The sequence below is a fragment of the Theropithecus gelada genome, chromosome 11 (assembly GCF_003255815.1).
Source record: "Theropithecus gelada isolate Dixy chromosome 11, Tgel_1.0, whole genome shotgun sequence".
Taxonomy (NCBI): Eukaryota; Metazoa; Chordata; class Mammalia; order Primates; family Cercopithecidae; genus Theropithecus; species Theropithecus gelada.
In genome coordinates, this window is record NC_037679.1 from 60,797,301 (window position 1) to 60,816,119 (window position 18,819).

Sequence of the window (18,819 nt, forward strand, 5' to 3'; positions counted from 1 at the left end):
TGCTTTTCACGGAAAGTTTAGTGTGGCTCTAAATTATAACTTCTAAATTCATAATTCATGTACAGCACGACTATTCGGTATCATTTATGACCTGTTCTGTTGTCATTTATTTCTTCCCTCCCCCTCTCCACCCCATTGCTCATCACACAATAAAATGCTTAAAGATACTTTAAAAAATATGCTTGTACTTTCTACACAGAACCAAGTAAAGAGAAGGAGGCCAGAACTACACCAGCAAAAGGTGAGTTGGAGGGAGGGAGAGTGAGGCTGAAGTCAACAAAATTAGAAGCAGAAAGAGGTCAGTAAGACAATTAGGTATTTTGTACTTTACTATAAAATCTGTAAGTCCAAACTCTTGGAATCATTACACGGGGCAAACTGATTTTTCTTTAAAAAGTCAGTCCCTTGTTGAGGTCTAAAATAAAGTGGCTCACATTTTTTTTTTGCCCATTTCTACTCCAGCATGTTATATAACATGATCCAAGTATAGTTGAGTGCATTTTAACAAAATCTGTATTGAGTGTTCCTATGTGTGCTTTTCCAAAAATGATCAGATTAATTGCTTTTCACGAAAAGTTTAGTGTGGCTCTAAATTATAACTTCTAAATTCATGATTCATGTACAGCACGAGTATTCAGTATCATTTATGACCTGTTCTGTTGTCATTTATTTCTTTCCTCCCCCTCTCCACCCCGTTGCTCATCACACAATAAAATGCTTAAAGACACTTTAAAAAATATGCTTGTACTTTCTACACAGAACCAAGTAAAGAGAAGGAGGCCGGAACTACACCAGCAAAAGGTGAGTTGGAGGGAGGGAGAGTGAGGCTGAAGTCCACAAAATTAGAAGCAGAAAGAGGTCAGTAATGATTGTCATGGTGGCCCCATAGAACTTCTCTGCATTATCTTTCATCAATGTGGTTTAGTGTTCTGCCTTTGCATCTTATCTGCAAGACCCAGTCAGTATAATGACAAATGGTGTGTTGTTAAGTTTCCATTACATGTATTTCTAAAAGAAAAACAACAATGATAAAAATACCACAAGCATTTGTTAAGATGCCAGGCAATTAATTGGTAGTTTCCAAGTTTCAATGTGCATGCTAAGGAAAAGAGGTGTTTGGTCTTCTTAGGATTATATCAATTGAGAAAACGATCTGAATTACCCAGATTTTTTTGAAAAAATTAAATGTTTTCGTGTTATTGTGTGAACTGTTCCAGGTTCCACTAGTAATTGTGAAGGCTAGCATCTCACTTTGTGATACTGACTATGGATTCATGTAGATTTATATAATTATTTCTACAGATTCACAATATAACATTAAGCAAACACGTTGCTCCTTCTTGAACTGGAAACTGTACAGAGATTATTTTTCAGGAGGGCAGTTTGAGAAAACTAGCTCCTGTAATATTACCCTATTTTTACTTTATATGGAGATACTCTCGTTTTACAAAACAATCTTAATCATATACTTCAGTTACTCCATGAAATACTAATTCCTTTGTCTCACCATGGAGGAAATGATTTTCATCTGTCTTAAGCTAAGGAACATTAGTCTTCCATAAAGGGAAGTTTTCATGAAGGTGGATTAGACAGTTTTGCTTTATATGTTTGTATTGTCATTTTAAAAAGTGAACCTTTTATTTGCATAATGAATAACAAAGTTTAAATTTTGAAATAATTGTTTCCTGACTGCAACATGAAGTTTCTCTTTTTCCTGGACACGGCTCAAAAGCTTGTTAGGTATCGCTTTGGTCTCGATGTGTCATCTTTCATTATCTAATTTCTATGATATTCTTGTCTCCTATACATTAGTAAAATACTTTTTTCTTTCTTTCAGTACATTGGATTACTTTTCTTCAGCTAACTTGAACTTATGCTCTCATAATGAATGCATAATGTTAGTATACTGACTTTGTCCTTGACCTTCAGTGGCTCCCATGGAGAGTAACATGAACACTAATCCTGGCCACGTGGGCCACAGTTTGAAGGTTATTTGCTTATGGAATGCAGACAGTGCAAACTCCTAGAACTCCTTCCATGGGATGGTTTCAAGGAGGTTTGGACATACTGGCCGAAATTATTGTAACATTATTCTCTACAAGGCCAATGGGCAAACACCTCTGTTTCCAAATTTGGAAAGGTGTTTGGGCCAGGCTGCAAGGCTCAACCAACAGAGCAGATGATGTAATCCCAGAGGGCAAGCTGTCAAAGTTTAAACAAAGCCTGTGCCTGACCCTTAATTTGAAAAGTCACCATATTATACTTGTATGCTTAAATGAGAAAATGCCTTTCCTTAAATTCAACCAACCAACCAACAAAAGACTCTTATTTATGGAGAACACAGCATGATGAAAGAGCAAGGCTAGATGACTAGGGCATTTTGAAATTAGTAGCATTTTTCTGACATTTGCAGAAGATAAGCAAAACCATGACCACCTGCAATTGCACGCCCGGGTACAAAAACTGCCGTGTGTGTGTGTGTGTATACATATTATATAATGGCAAATACATGTATATATATGTATTTGCCTTACATGCCTAGGAAGCAAATCAATTTAGGATAGAAAGTGACATCCCTAAATAAAGAAGGTAAGTGGATGGAAGTTTATTATAAATATACAGTCCTCTTCAACTATTACCCACTTTCATCAAGCACAGACAAAATACTTAACCAAAAAGTAGACACAATAATTACTGCTACATGTATATCCCCAGCTGAGAAAAGAGTCCTGCATGGGCATAAACAGGATTGATGGGTGCAACCTACCTTTTCTCCAGCATGAGCTAGAACTCTCCTGCTCTCCCTCCGTCCTCCAACTGTCAGTCTATCTAATTTTTTTTTTTTTTTTAACTATCCAACTCAGGTTTCACTCCTTTGTACAGCTTTCCCCTGACCATCCTGGCTCACTTTTATCTCCCCTTCTTTCTCCTGATTTCTCTTGGACCTACTGCCTCCATCTTTCACTCTTGTCTCCATGTAATCACGCATTAATGGTTGACTCCTTTTCCTAACAGGCTGTAAGCTTTTTGACATTGGGCCCCTCATCTTATTCCATCCAGCATCTGGCAGAGAGCTGTACAGAGCAATCATCTAATAAATACTTGCAAAATGAATGAGCAGTTCAATTTCCATGCTGGCTTAGCTGCTGACCATTCAGTGGTAATCTGGATAGATTTTTATTTCCGTTCACCATGAGTGCTGGGTAGGAGGATGAGCATCCCATGTACGTTCTTAGTCACTGAGGGTTAGAATGAGGCACTACTGCAGAACAGATGGATGATTTTCTCTGTAAGACCAACTTGCCTAAAGCTACTAAAAATGGTCACGCCTGGATTTTGGTACATTTTCAGCACTTTAACTGGTCTTTAATTAGTTGACAGATATTCAATTAATTGCTCCAAATCTGTCACTATTAAGATTATTAATCATAGCAATGCAGCCTTAACTTCATTTCCAGATTGATTGAATCATTCTGCAACAGCTCAGAAATGTTCTGAAAATACTTTTTGAAGCCACAGAGAGTTGATTCTGATATTAATCTTAGAAGCAGTGTTTGTGGTTAGATTTGCCAACTTTTTCAGATTTGCTAAAAGTCTCTGTCTGGAAAGCAGCCAATTTCCCAGCACGGGGTTTTATTATTGTTTGTTTGCTTGCTTGCTTGTTTGCATCTGGCTATCCATCCAGCTATCCTGTTCCTTAATACTGACCACTTTGTCCTGGGACCTGGGCAAAGTATCCTGGAATTGAAACAAGAGAGATGACAATAAAGAAATATGTTTAACCAAACAGCAATAGCAGAAATTAGATGGGCAAATCTCCTTCAGAGGAATCATACCAGGAGGCAATGCCCTTATAAAAATAATGCTGTCCTGGCTTAGAATTCTTTCATAATAATAATAGGTAGCAAGTCAATGGAACGCTAAGTATAGATTCTTTTCTGTATGCTCAGTAGGGCCAAAGATCCGCCTTTTATTCTAGCACATATTTATTCAGCAAGATTTGCTGAGTGTTGGCTACCTGCCAGGCACAGATCTGGGCACTGGGTCCTGCCCTCCTGGAGCCAAGTTACACTTTATGGGGAAGAACAACCATCAACAGAGGAAGGTGGATTTCACTTTTGGAAGCAGACAAGAGTTACAGAGGGCCATGTGTAGAGAATAATGTGGGTGATCAAGTGGGATCATACTTTTTTTTCGTCAACTAAGATCCAACATCCTATGTCTGAACATAGGGTAATCGGAGTAGGTTTCTGCTGTGCCTCAACAGCTGGCCCTGTGGAAAGCTCTGAAAATGGTTCTGTGGCTGGTTCAAAAAGTGACAGCAGCATTAGAATCAGAGACCACTTTGAAGACCAGTACTCGTTTCCATGCCTAAGTGCTGATATTTTATTTTTACATCTTATTAGCTTAGAGTCTGTATCTTTTCAATTGGTGAAGTTACTTCCTTTTTTTTATTACTGTTTTTGGTCATCGCTAAAAGGGAAATAAAAATTTATTTTCTTTTCCCAGGCATTCGCCACATAAACTATTGTGAATGAACCCTGTGTGTATTAAATATCTCACATAACCTGAGATGAAGTCTTTCTTTTTTATGAATGTGACTGACAGATGAGGAAGTGAATCAGCAGAAGTTCCAAAACACTTTCTCCTGAATTATGTGATTTTGTTTTAAATTTTAAAAAGATTTAAAAAAATATTTAGGTTCTTTTACATCTGTAGTAACATTACCCTGGCGCTTTTTACTAGCATGCTAAAATATTTTTGTACGATTTACCTTTAGGTGTCAATCAACCATCTATTAAAATTTCTCCATGCTTGATCTATGTATTCTAATTACATTACTTCTTTGTAATGAACTTTGTTAAAAATTGATGTCACCACACTTTTCAATTCAAAGACACAGCCACTATTAGGCAAGATTCATTTAATAGATTCTGGGAAGAAAAAAATCATTAAATGTACATATGTATTGTAGGATAAATCATGGTTTTATAAGCACCAAAGTGTGAAGGCATGTATCGTCTCATTAAGAAAATGCAATAAATTAACCGAATGCCTCAAAACATGATGAATTAACATTAGCTATTGTTATTGTCTCCCATATTTTATTGCTGTTGTTATTTTGGTCACAAACACCAGTATGTACTACAACTGATTGCTCTGCTTGAGGAATTCATGAATTTGTCTCAATCAAACAAGGTATTGTATCAGTATGTCACTGTTTGTTTACAAGTCACAATTTCATAAGCTTTTGGTCTTTATTCTTAAATCTCAACAATTGTCTCAAGTGTATATTGCTTAAATAATTTTAAAAGGCAATTTAAAATCAACCATAGGTAGGAGTTATTTTATGCTCAAGAGAGTTTGGATAACTAGAAGAATGTACACATTCTACTATCTCTGGAGCTTTTTATTCAGTTACGAGACTCTCACATTACGAAGTATTTATGTGTACTCCCTAAAATCCCAGGCTTGTAATACAAGACTGAGTTCTTTCCCTACTTTCTAGAAGTTCTTCTCTGGGAACTTCAGTTGTTTAAAGAATCATTTTTATGGTCTTACAAATGCGATTTTCCCATGACTTACAGATGAATAAAATTCCACTTTGGTAAATTGCCCTTCTATGTAGCTAGGGGAAGATAGCCCTGCTACGCTGAGTGTGTGGTTTCCCTGTATGTCATATTCCAACAAGCTAAAACCTGATGTTTATGTATTCATCATCACCACTTTTAGATAGGAAAAAAATGAAATATGACACATATATTTTTTTGGTTTGTTTGAAAATGTTGTTTGTAAGATGCTACGTCATTCATATATATATTGTTGAACTGGACACAACCAGAAAGGTTTGGATATTCAATCTACCTCGTAGCAATAGAATCTGGTTTCTATGACAAATAAGAACCATTAAACATTTCAGTATCATTGAACTCAACCAAATCAATCCAGGCAATTTTTTTTTTAGAATTTAAAGTCAGAATCCCAATATCTTAACTACATTTCCCAATCTAAAAAAAGTGCCAGGACTGAAACAACTTTTAAAAGAAAGGAAACTGGCTGGGCAAGGTGGCTCATGCCTGTAACCCCAGCAATCTGGGAGGCCAAGGCAGGAGGATCACTTGAGCTTAGGAGTTTGAGACCAGTCTGGCCAACATGGTGAAACCCCATCTCCACTAAAAATACAAAAATTAGCCAGGCATGGTGACAAGCACCTGTATTTCCAGCTACTTGGGAGGCTGAGGCAGGAGAATTGCTTGAACCTGGGAGGCGGAGGCTGCCATGAGCTGAGATGGTGCCACTGCACTCCAGCCTGGGCAACAGAGTGAGACTTCATCTAAAACAAAAATTAATTAATAAATAAAAATAAAAGAAAGGAAACAGTAAACTTTGCTCATGTTGATTATGTTTTCTAGCACTTTTGTAAATTTGAAAATTTATGTGCAATGAATCAAAGATTGCCAATTGAGAAGTAATTGCTGTTTGAAATTACTGTTGGGTAATCTAGAGGAAGACTATTTCATGATACTCTGAAGCATTGCATTAATATGTGTTCCTTCATAGTCTAAAACAATTGTGCATGTCCTCCAAATAGTCTTAACATTTAGTAGACGTTGAAACTACTCACCTATCAAATTTTTGCTTAAAAAACAGATTGCTGGCCAGGCGTGGTGCCTCCTCATTCCTGTAATCCCAGCACTTCGGGAGGCCAAGGCAGGAGGATTGCTTGAGCCCAGGAGTTCGAGACCAGCTGGCCAATATGGCGAAACCCTGTCACTACTAAAAATACAAAAATTAGCTGGGTGTGGTGGCAGATGTCTGTAGTCTCAGCTACTCAGGAGGTTGAGGCATGAGAATTGCTTGAACCTTGGAGGTAGAGGTTGCAGTGAGCCAAGATTGTACCACTGCACTCCAGCCTGGGTGATTGAGTGAGACTCTGTCTCAAACAACAAACAAAAAAACCCGGACTGCCATCATTACATACTCTATGCATGTAACAAACCATCACATGTACCCTGTAAATATGTGCAAATATCATTATGTATCAATCAATTTTTTAAAGACAAGATTTTTTTCTTCATTTTAGTTTCATGAAAGTAAGTGAATACTCTTCTCAATCATTTTGTGTTCTACATCATTAACTCAATGTTTCATTATGCTCTGTGCACAAACAAAAAGTAAACCACCACAAAACCTTTATAAAGTGTTCATTTGAATCAAAGTGGTTCAAGCTTCTAGTTTACATTTCACAAAGAAAGCTCCTTTCTAGGATTTGATTGAATTTTAACTTCATTTCTGTTCATTTTTACAGGACTTTAAATTAACAATCTTATATATTTCAGTAAATAAGTCTTTGACTAGGTGACAAGAATAAAGTACTGAATACTGAATTAAATCTATGGCAAGTAATATTATGGGAAAATTACAAGTTATTTTATTTTTGATAATGTAAAATTTTAATTATTTCACAGTCTTCTGAAACACAGAATTCTCCTAATAGCTCAGAAATCCCTATACCGGGCAAATGCGCAATTTTGTGGAATGTGAATGCATGCATATTAGTTCAGGAGAAAAAAATTCAAAGTGAACTAAGTTTGGGAGGTGCTAACGACCATATCATTTCTTGTCACCCCCATTTCCAGTACACATTATTTGCACACTGAGAGCTTTGAGATGTCCTGCAGCAAACACACAAACACAAAACAATAAAATACAAGCATTTAACTCCAGCCTAGCATTTTTCAAGCTTCTTTGACCACAGAGAGCTTCGTGTTAAGAATCTCAAATCCCACATGACCCAGTGAATCACCTCTTGGATTCTGAAGTAATGATATTAACATATTATATTAATATATTATAAATGCATTAGTTATTTTAATAAAAAGTAATAACACATATCCCTGTTTGACAGTTTGGGAAAAGAAATTTCAGGCCAGCAGGTAATACTTCTAGTAAATATTCTAATAGATTATATAAAAACATACTATTTTATCTCTTTTTGTCAGGAATTTTTTAAAGCACTTTTTAATTAACATTCCTGTGCATGTGTTTCCTGTATCCTGTTTTATATAGTCATATACATTTACATTTTGTAATCTACAATTATTCTAGTTTGTTTTTGTTTTTGTTTTTAGAGTCAGGGTCTTGCTGTGTCATCCAGGCTAGAGTACAGTGGCATGATCATGGCTCACTACAGCTTTCAATTCCTGGACTCAAGTAACCCTCTAGCCTCAACCTCTCAAGTGGTTGAGACTACAGGCACACACCACCAAGCTCTCAGCATGCAAATAATATGCAAGCCTGGCTAATTAATTTTTTTTTTTAATTTTTTTTTTACAGAGATAGTCTTGTTACGTTGCCCAGGCCGTAAATTCACAAATATTCTAGTATTTTAAGTACGAAGATTTTATTATTCATAAAAGCACTAGTGTATGCTTTGGAAAGAGCACAGCAGAGGTCCAGATGACACCAAATGCCTCTTTAAGGATGTAAAATGTGAACTTTGACTGTTCACAGACCTCCGTGATGTGAGCACTGTAGCTCACAAGTAACAAGTTGCTTTAATGCAGAAGGGATGGGTAGTATTTCTTGCTTCTCGTGATGAATGTTTCTGTATGTTAGTGACTTGCTGGGTAACTAGGAAGGTACTAGAATTGACAAATGTGTACAGGGTCCTTTGCAATAAAACTGGTTATGACTTGATCCAGGTGTTTAACAACTGGGGCTGTTAAGTCTGACCATATATCACTGTGATAGAATGTGGGCTTTTTCAAAGATGAAGATAAACGTCTTAACCACACTGTAACTTATAGTTTCCTTAAAAACAAACAAACAAACCTGGCAGCTATAGAATATACCAGGTGCATTCATAGTAGCTGTTTTATATATTGGAATGTTAACATTTTTAAATTAAATGTTTTACATTCACAAGTGATGGGGAATCTTATCATTAAGGTGTGTGTAGAGTCCAGTTGGTTCTATTCTAACTGGACTGTACTTGTTTTCATAGTGGTGAATGCTATGCGCATTTATACCTTGCATAAGTCCTCATTCTACCACACGATAACCAACCCTCTGGCTGATAATATAAACACTAACTGGGGAGATCCTATTTATAAGGGCTCTAGAATAAAATGCAAGTTGTTCATGCCAGCATCATGTGTTACTAATATTCTTCATTAGTTAGTGCAGCTTTTCATTTTGTTGTGGTTGGTCTCCTAACTAGGTTGAGCTTTCCTCCTCTGCTAACGGGAAACAATACTGACGTTCTTTTTCTCATAGCATTTGTATTATAAAAAGCAAAAAGCACAAAGCTCCAGCCCACTGAACCTCTGCCAATTAAGATGGTGTTGGGTTAGGCTGCGTCTGGTTACTGTCCTGGGAAAATCACTTTTATAGAGATGGTCTTCCAAGTGGTTTTAAAATGTATCCTTCTACTGAAGTTTTTAAGTCAACTAGGTATGCTGACTGAATTTACATATAAACTTGTTTATCCAAAATAAATACATAAAATGTGAACTTTGAAGTTCAGATGTTTTTAAAAAGGGAAATATTCTGCACATAAACATGAAAAGACATATTTTGAATTTCACAAATATGTATGGGTAAATATTAAGAAATTACACAGCACTGTTCAATACCAATATAATGTTGGAAAAAATGCTTATAAAGTTTATATTTATATTAATTTATCTTGACTTTTGTTTCTTAAATACTGAAGAGCAATTAATCATGAGATTTTCTGGGTGGAAATGAGTTCTCAGATAGTACATATATAGACTTTTATGTCTGTGTCCAGACGAATGTGATGTATGAATAATGTCTGCCATTCACTTTAGCTACAAAATCAGGACTTGAAAACCACTTCCATTATTGATTTCATCAAGGTTTGATTTTTAGCATTCATTTTTTCCTAACCTACAGTCACATAAAACACTTGCAGTGTTCCATTTTTAAATCTGCGCGCTTCCATTTGGATTACCCTACTCTATCAACTTTTTATTTTTTATTTTTTCTTTCTTTGCCAGCAATACTCAGGTTTCACTTTGCAGGTACCAAGTTTTCTAAGGCTTGCTCAGCAGTTGAAAGTGTATTGTGTGGTTTGTCATCTTCTTTTTCAGATTTCTCTTTTCTCAGGTTACTTGGGATGAAGTCCTTTTCTCCTTGACTTTTTACTCCTATTTCTTGTTTCAGATGAAGAGGAAGTCTCCCCGCCTAGCGCCTTGCCTCCAGGTTAGGATAATTTCTACCCTTTTCCCTGCTTTTAAATGTATTCTTCATTGACAGTAGAGGAAAAGAAAAGGCACTGAGCCTCCTTGCTGAGCCAGTGCACAGAGCAGGGGCAACAGGTTTCGCCTGTGATGGCACCAAGAAGGAAATGTTGGCTTTAATGACAATTTTTTGTTTTACATGAGAAACTTCTTGGAAAGAGGCATTCTTTGAGAAATAAATAAGATTGGTAAATCTTGGGTATAAATGTTAGGGGTCAACATATCTGTCTTCCATTTCTCAAACGTATATCCACGTTTTCCCCCTGTTCTTTAAACTTAGATATTTGGATTTTTAAATCTTTCTTTCCTTTCTTTTTTTAAGACTAAGTCTCCCTCTATTGCTCAGGCTGGAGTGCAGTGGTGCGATCTCAGCTCACTGCAACCTGTGCCTCCCAGGTTTGAGTGATTCTCGTACCTCAGCCTCCTGAGTAGTTGAGATTACAGGCGTGCACCAACAAGCCGGGCTAATTTTTATATTTTTAGAAGAGACAGGGTTTCACCATGTTGGCCAGACTGGTCTCGAACACCTGACCTCAAGTGATCCACCCACTTTGGCCCCCCAAAGTGCTGGGATTACAGGCGTGAACCACCACACCCAGCTGAGATTTTTAAATGTTTCTATCATTTTAAAATAAGACATATACTTTTATAGATGCTTTCATACTTGGAGCTCTACTGATTTTCTATCCAAGCCAACTTGTAGGGGTTTTTTTCCTTCCTATCACCAGAGGAGACAGGGTTTAGCGGAGTCTAAGAAGGTTGAAGTCAGCACACCATTTTCATCGCCTTTCCATCCCTCTGCATCACCCAAATCACACTTTCCTTTCAGGTTTGGGTAGTCGGGCTCTGGAGAGAAAAGATTCAGGTGAGCACAAGCCCAGACAAGGCATCCTGACCTCATCCTAATACAATCACTAATGAGCTCTTTTCTTGAAGCTGTATTGATTCTAATCCTTGTCTTATTCAGATTGTAGTTTTTACAGCAATCTTTCATTATGTTTCCTCTTACAAGAAAACTAATGTATTGAGAAACAATTAATTTTGCATGATACACACACGTTCAAGGATCTAGCCACATATGCCACAGATTTGTTCTATCACATTTAATATTTAGCAAATACACAGAGATCAATCTTCATTTTGGGGATGTGCTAAAGTTAGATAATAATTCACATTTTTATAGAACTTTACATACAGATGATAAAACACTTTCAAATGCATCTTATCAGCTGTAGCTCCTGTTCTGTGAAGTCATTCATTCATTCATTCATTCGACAAATTTGTATTGAGGACCTAATATGATCCTATTATGGGCCTCTTATGGGCCAGCCACTCCTATAGGCACTGCAGGTATAGAAGTGAACAAAACAAGAGAAACACTTATCCTCATGTTCTAAATGTGTTCCTATTAATATCATAAACACAAACAACATAAAATCTTAACATTAACTTGGGTGTTTAAAAATGTGTAATCATATGACTATGATTGTCACATGATTGTGAAAATGTTTAACTTCATTGTGAAAATGATGGCCTACTACTACAGATAGTAATATCAAGCATGATTGATACACGAAAACTAAAATAATTAAATGTGCATTTTCCTTCTTTTCAAGAAACATTAACAAGCAGAGAGTTTGCAACCTATGCATTTTTTTCCAGTTATTAAGTGGCTGCACCTGAACTCTGCATTCGGCTCAGAGACAGGGGGACTATCTACAGTTCTCTCTACTATCCTAGAATTGGAATTGACTGCAGATTAACACTAACCTCCAGAGTGCAAATGAGAAGATGCAAAAGAAACTCTATTTCCAGCTTGTCTCTCTTCATGGGAAAGCCTCAGTTTTTTTTCTTTCCAGTTCTCTGTTTTGTTTTGTTTTTTCCCCTTGCAGCACAATCCTAGTATCCTTGCAATTTGTACCACAGGTCATGATCTGTTACTTCCTTGTCAAACTATGGCCACATCTGTACAACCCTAATAAAACTCTCTTTCAAAAGCAAGGAATCTAGAAATACCAGGCCAGGCGTGGCTTTCTGACCCTTGTCAGACAGTTTACTCTCCAAATGACCTATCCCTTTAGTCTTTTTCATGTAGTTGTATCGATGTGGCCTTATAGTCCATCACCTAGAAAAACACCAAGAGTCCTGCTTCGATACGCTGACCACCACTGTTTACCTGTTAGGGGACAGGCAAGATGGGGAAGCAAAGGAACTATGGCAGTCAACAAAGAGAGAATAACAGCTTACCTGGAAAGTTTCACTATTTCTAGGAATTACATAATGTGCCTTTGCCCTGTCATGGAAGAGATACCCCCGTAAGAATGGGAATCTGTTCCCCTCTACTGATGGCTGCTGGGAGTGGAAAGAATGATGTTGTATTTATCTAGGTTTATTAGACAAAGAAAAGCTGCAACATTGGTGAGAACAACAAATCTAGGTAAGACTGCCTAAGAAGAGCCTGGCTCTGAAATAATCCTTTTCCTCCTTTCTGCTCATCAGAATGGTCCCTTGGCGAGTCACCTGTTGGGGAGGAACAAGACAAGCAGAATGCCAACTCCCAGCTGTCCATCTTGTTCGTTGAAAAACCTCAAGGAGGAACAGTGAAAGTTGGTGAGTGCCTAGCATTCAATCCTACCTTTTTTAAAACATTAAGGTGAGCCAAGCACGGTGCCTCACGCCTGTAATCCCAGCACTCTGGGAGGCCGAGGCAGGCAGATCATTTGAGCTTAGGAGTTCGAGACCAGCCTGGCCAACATGGTGAAACCCAGTCTCTACTAAAAATACAAAAATTAGCCGGGCGTGGTGGCAGACACCTGTAATCTCAGCCACTCAGGAAGCTGAGGCAGGAGAATCTCTTGAACCCACGAGGCAGAGGCTGCAGTGAATGGAGAACGCACCACTGCATTCCAGCTTGGGCAACAGAGCCAGGCTTTGTCTCAAAAAAAAAAAAAAAAAAAAAAAATTGAGGTGAAATTCACTTATAACATTAACCATTTTAAAGTGAACAATTCAGTGGCTATTAGTATGTTCGCCATGTTGTACAGCCACTAATTCTATTTCTAAAACATTTTCATCATCCCAAAAAGACCCTATATCCCATATCCCATTAAGCAGTTACTCCCCCTTGCCCTCTCCTCCCAGGCCCCGGCAACCATTAATCTGCTTTGTCTCTCTGGGTTTACCTATTTTGGATATTTCATGTTAATGGAATCAGATAATGCAGGACTTTTTGTGTCTGGCTTCTTTCACTCAGCATAATGTTTCCAAAGTTCATCCACATTGTTGCATGTATCAGAACTTCATTCCTTTTGACAGCTGGATAATATTCCACTGTGTGTATATACTAAATCCTGCTTTTCACAACCTGAAAAGATGAGTGACAGCTATGATTTCAGTAACCTTCGGCACATAGGAGTCCAGTGCCTGGACCCTGGAACCCTGGAACCTTGGGTTCCAATCTTGATTCTGCTTCCTGCTAGTTGTTGCCCTTGGAAAGACAGTTTAACTTCCTTATGCTTCAGTTTCCCCATCTGTAAAATGGTGACAATAATAGGACCTAGCTGTGAAGTATTTTCAACAGTGCCTGACACACCATAATGCTCTGAGCCAGTGTCTGCTGACATTATCATAGCTCACTCCATAAGATGATTCCAAATCTACACATGTGCTAGGTCATAATTCATAATATCTGAGACAGCTGATCAGACAAATGGTTCAACTCTTCAAATATTCAAATTCAAAAATATTGATTATATACCTCCTGTTTTAGGCACTGAGTATAACATGTAAGCACTCAGAACTTATAGTCTGAGAGGAGCAGACAAAAAATTAAACAAATCATCACAAATGCCAAGTGCTATGAAGGGATGGTGAGCTGGAGAAGGACCCGAGGGTTGAAGAAGTTTAACCAAATAAATCTTTATAAGGGATATATTATGATCTGAACTAGTCTTTGATACTTATCAATATTATGCAAATGAGTACATAACTAACTGTATTCCAGAATTACTTCTTTCCAGGCTAGAATGTCAAAGTACACGGCATGTGAACAGAAATGTTGGTTCCCCTTGTGTTCCTGTAAGACACTGAAATGCTGGGCTGGAAGCTGGACTACAATGTCATGTCGTCAGGGTCTAAATCACCCAATACAAACAGATTGGCAGGTTTACTTCAAGCAGATCAGTTTCATTTAGTCACATTCCTATAATTCCAAGCTTCTCATCACCTTGCCTAACAAAAAGGGTGAAAAAAATTCAATTTTTTCATTTTTATTTCACATTATATCCAGATATATGAAATAAAATTTTATACATATCCATATATGCATCTATCCATCTATAGGAAATAAAATTTTGGGCTGGGCACGGTGGCTCAAGCCTGTAATCCCAGCACTTTGGGAGGCTGAGACAGGCGGATCACGAGGTCAGGAGATCGAGACCATCCTGGCTAACACAGTGAAACCCCGTTTCTACTAAAAAATACAAAAAACTAGCTGGGCGAGGTGGTGGGCACCTGTAGTCCCAGCTACTCGGGAGGCTGAGGCAGAAGAATGGCATAAACCCGGGAGGCAGAGCTTGCAGTGAGCTGAGATCCGGCCACTGCACTCCAGCCTGGGCGACAGAGCGAGACTCCATCTCAGAAAAAAAAAAAAAAAAGAAAGAAAGAAAATTTCGTATGCATCCATATATATGAAATAAAATTTCATATACCTCCGTATATATGAAATAAAATTTCGTATACATCCGTATATATGAAATTTTAAAATTATCCAAATGTAAAATTATCCATATATAAAAATTGCTTTCACTGGTTTCCCTATTGTTTTTTCTGCTTCATAAACCCCCAAAGCAGAACAAGCTGGAACAGCCTAAGGACCTCTAGAGCATTCATAAAAAAATCAGGACCAATTCATTGCACAATACAAGGGCACCAATCACACCATATTCTGTAGTGCAGTCCTGTGTCAACTCCTTCCAGTTGAAAGCAAAACAAATGACACTAGTTAAAGAGCAAGCTGAATTCCTTATGCTTCTTCTAGGTGAAAATATCACCTTCATAGCCAAAGTCAAGGCTGAAGATCTTCTGAGAAAACCCACTGTCAAATGGTTCAAAGGAAAATGGATGGATCTGGCCAGCAAAGCCGGGAAGCACCTTCAGTTGAAGGAAACCTTTGAGAGGCACAGTCGGGTAAGGCCCTGAACTCCCAGGACAGGGGCTCAGCTAGCGCATTCCTTCTGTGTGAATAAATGATCACTTTCAGGTTCAGCTTTGAGAGACTTCAGTTCCAGAAAATCCTCTGAAGTTACCATTGCTAGTGCCTACACTGTATTGCGATTGCCCTGCTGTGTCCGGGAGCTGCAGGACACATTTGCCCTCCTATATTGAGAACATTGTACTGGAATTCCCACAGATAGACACAGCTTTAAGCCAATGCTGAGAAATTTGGAAAATAAACCGAAATGTGTGTGTCTGGATGCATTTCATTGCAGGTGTACACATTTGAGATGCAGATCATCAAGGCCAAAGAGAACTATGCAGGAAATTACAGATGCGAGGTCACCTATAAGGATAAGTTTGACAGCTGTTCATTTGATCTTGAAGTGCATGGTAAGAGAATCTTCTTGCCTAGATAAATGTAATTTTTTAATAGGATGTGAGGGGATGGAGGGGAAGAAGTTCATTTAATACTATGAGATTTCGGGGAAATTTTTCCTTTAAAACTGTGTGGTTTTGATTGTGGTAGTCTCAGCAAGCCTGCTGAATTGAATTGTAATGAAATAATTTATACTAAAAGTAGAATTGGGGGGATTTTATCGCTAAATATCTCTTGTCCTGCTATCTATATTTCTTCAGTCTCCCAGATAAAAGATGTTGTCAGTTTTTGCTGCTACAGAATGTATGTTTCATGGGGTCCACTTTCCCACTTAGGTTTGGGGATAGGGTAATATGCTATGAGAGTTCAGGATACCCAGGTGGAAGGGAGAATTTCCTTTATAAGGACTAATGTCAGGCATGGCAGTTCTTCATCCATATGTTCTGTGTACTACCCAGAGTAAACACAGAAGGCCTAAATGCATACATTGAAGTTGGAAAAAAACTCACTTTTACAAGTATACAAAGGAAAAGTAGACTTGGCAGCAAATATTATAAACTTAAGGTGAATGTAAAGTGTGATGTAGTTGCAAAAGACAAAGCAAATGTAATTTTATTTTATTTTATTTATTTTGAGACAAAGTCTCACTCTATTGCTCAGGCTAGAGTCCTGTGGCACAGTCTTGGTTCACTGCAATCTCCAACTCCTGGGTTCAAGCGATTCTCATGCCTCAGCCTCCCAAATAGCTGGGATTACAGGCATGCGCCACCACGCTGGGCTAATTTTGCGGGGGTATTTTTAGAAGAGATGGGGTTTCGCCATATTAGCCAGCCTAGTCTCAAACTCCAGGCCTCAAGTGATCCACCTGCCTTGGCCTCCCAAAGTGCTGGGATTATAGGTGTGAGCCACGGTGCCCAACCATGACTGTAATTTTAAACTGGGCTATTCCAAGTGGTATAGGATCTAAGTTTAGGACATGATACTTCTCTCTACAACATGCTACTTGTTCTACATTTGGAGCGATGTCTTTAGCCTGGGCAGTGTACCTCTGCCTGGACATCTTCTGGAGTAGGGTAACCAGGAAGATGAAGAATCCAAAAACCACACCCTATCCAGCTTGAGTGTGTGGGTGAAGGAAGTCAAGCATACACAGCTTGTTGCAAAGAGAGGAAGGGGCTGTCACACAGAACATGGAAAACAAATTTCCACGCATGAGAAACATTTAGGCAGTTTAGAATCAAAAGGTGGAAACGATGAGGAGGTGAATTTTGTCTTAACATTAGGATGAGCTGGCCAGGTGCGGTGGTTCACTCCTGTAATCCCAGCACTTTGGGAGGCCGAGGCGGGCGGATCACGAGGACAGCAGTTCGAGAGTAGCCTGGCCAACATGGTGAAACCCCGTCTCTACTAAAAATACAAAAATTAGCCAGCCATGGTGGTGGGCGCCTATAATCCCAGCTACTTGGGAGGCTGAGGCAGGAGAATCGCTTGAACCCGGGAGGCGGAGGTTGCAGTGAGCGGAGACCGTGCCATTGCACTCCAACAGAGTGAGACTCCATCTCAAAAAAAAAAAAAAAAAAGATGAGCTCTTTGGTTAAAGCTATATAGACAGCCCGGGAAGGCTGTGAGAGTCCCACTGAGAGCGATGCTGGAGGGCCATGGGTCGGGTGCTGTCGATATTTCCATATCAGGTGGGATCTGGGATCCTGGGCAGCACTGCTTCACCCTGGCTGTCTCTGAGAAGATCACCTGGAGGGCTTTTTTTTGTTTGTTTTTGTTTTGTTTTGTTTTGTTTTTGCGACGGAGTCTTGCTCCGCTCTGTCGCCCAGGCCGGAGTGCAGTGGCACCATCTCAGCTCATTGCAAGCTCTGCCTCCCGGGTTCACGCCATTCTCCTGCCTCAGCCTCCCGAGTAGCTGGGACTACAGGCGCCCGCCACCTCGCCTGGCTAATTTTGGTACTTTTAGCAGAGACAGGGTTTCACCGTGTTAGCCAGGATGGTCTCGATCTCCTGACCTCGTGATCTGCCCGCCTCGGCCTCCCAAAGTGCTGGGATTACAGGCGTGAGCCACTGCGCCTGGCCCCTGGAGGGCTTTTTAAGAATATTGATTTCTGGGTGCCCCTCCCTGATCTGGTGGATCAACATCTCTGGCAGACAGGATCAAGAAACTGATACATTTTTAAGTCCCTCAGTGATTCTAGTGGGCAGACAAGTTGAATGACACCTGGACGAGTGACCCCAAGGTCCCTTCATTGGTTCTTCATGAGGGAGGAGGAGGTATGATGAGGCTGTGGCAGCACAGCTGTTCAGGGGAAAAGCATCCCCACTTCACCTGACATTCTTCCATCTAAAGAATCCCCACAGCCTATAAAGGAACTGAACACAAACTACCGCCTTAATGGGTATTTATGTTATTGTTTTCTTTCCTTTCAAAGAATCTACTGGGACTACTCCAAACATTGACATCAGATCTGCTTTCAAGAGAAGGTAACTCCAAAAGGAAAATCTAGATAGCTTTTGTATAACACAGAAGTGGAGGATTTTCAAACACATTTCCCTTCCCCTGTATTCCGTATTCCAAATGCGAACAACCCTTTTCACCGCAGTCAAACACACCATATATTTAAACGTGGGTGTTCTAGAAAAGCCATGGGTTTAAGGCCCAGTCAAGCATATACTGACCATTTTTTTAGAATATTCTTGTTATAATGAAGTTCCTGTTTCTGAGGTTTCACAGTTGCCTTAGAAAAACACTTTCAATTTATTCATACGTGGCTTCTTCCTGAAAGCATTATTTTCCACCAAATGGCCAAAAGAAATATGCAAAGAGACTCATTTCATTGGTTAAGTCATGGCAGAAAACTTTTTATTTATGTTGCCTTTCATCTAGAAATCCCTTAGGGAGCTACTGAACCATGTGCCCAAGAAAACCACAACTAAGTAGCTACTTACTGAAGT

General features: G+C 38.9%; 1 protein-coding gene across 11 annotated transcripts in view; it reads left to right on the forward strand.

Moving 5' to 3' along the window:
* MYBPC1 (myosin binding protein C, slow type) overlaps nucleotides 1-18,819 on the forward strand; it is a 98,939-nt gene that overhangs the window by 22,718 nt on the left and 57,402 nt on the right. For 7 of the 11 annotated variants that reach the window (XM_025401589.1, XM_025401593.1, XM_025401592.1 and 4 more), the window contains 4 exons: nucleotides 12,768-12,878; nucleotides 15,307-15,455; nucleotides 15,758-15,875; nucleotides 18,297-18,348. In XM_025401589.1, the coding sequence (XP_025257374.1) occupies nucleotides 12,768-12,878; nucleotides 15,307-15,455; nucleotides 15,758-15,875; nucleotides 18,297-18,348 (430 nt within the window). Of the gene's footprint in view, nucleotides 1-10,191; nucleotides 10,231-11,097; nucleotides 11,134-12,767; nucleotides 12,879-15,306; nucleotides 15,456-15,757; nucleotides 15,876-18,296; nucleotides 18,349-18,819 lie in introns of all 11 variants that reach the window. The other 4 variants (XM_025401591.1, XM_025401590.1, XM_025401588.1 and 1 more) reach the window with 2 other exon arrangements.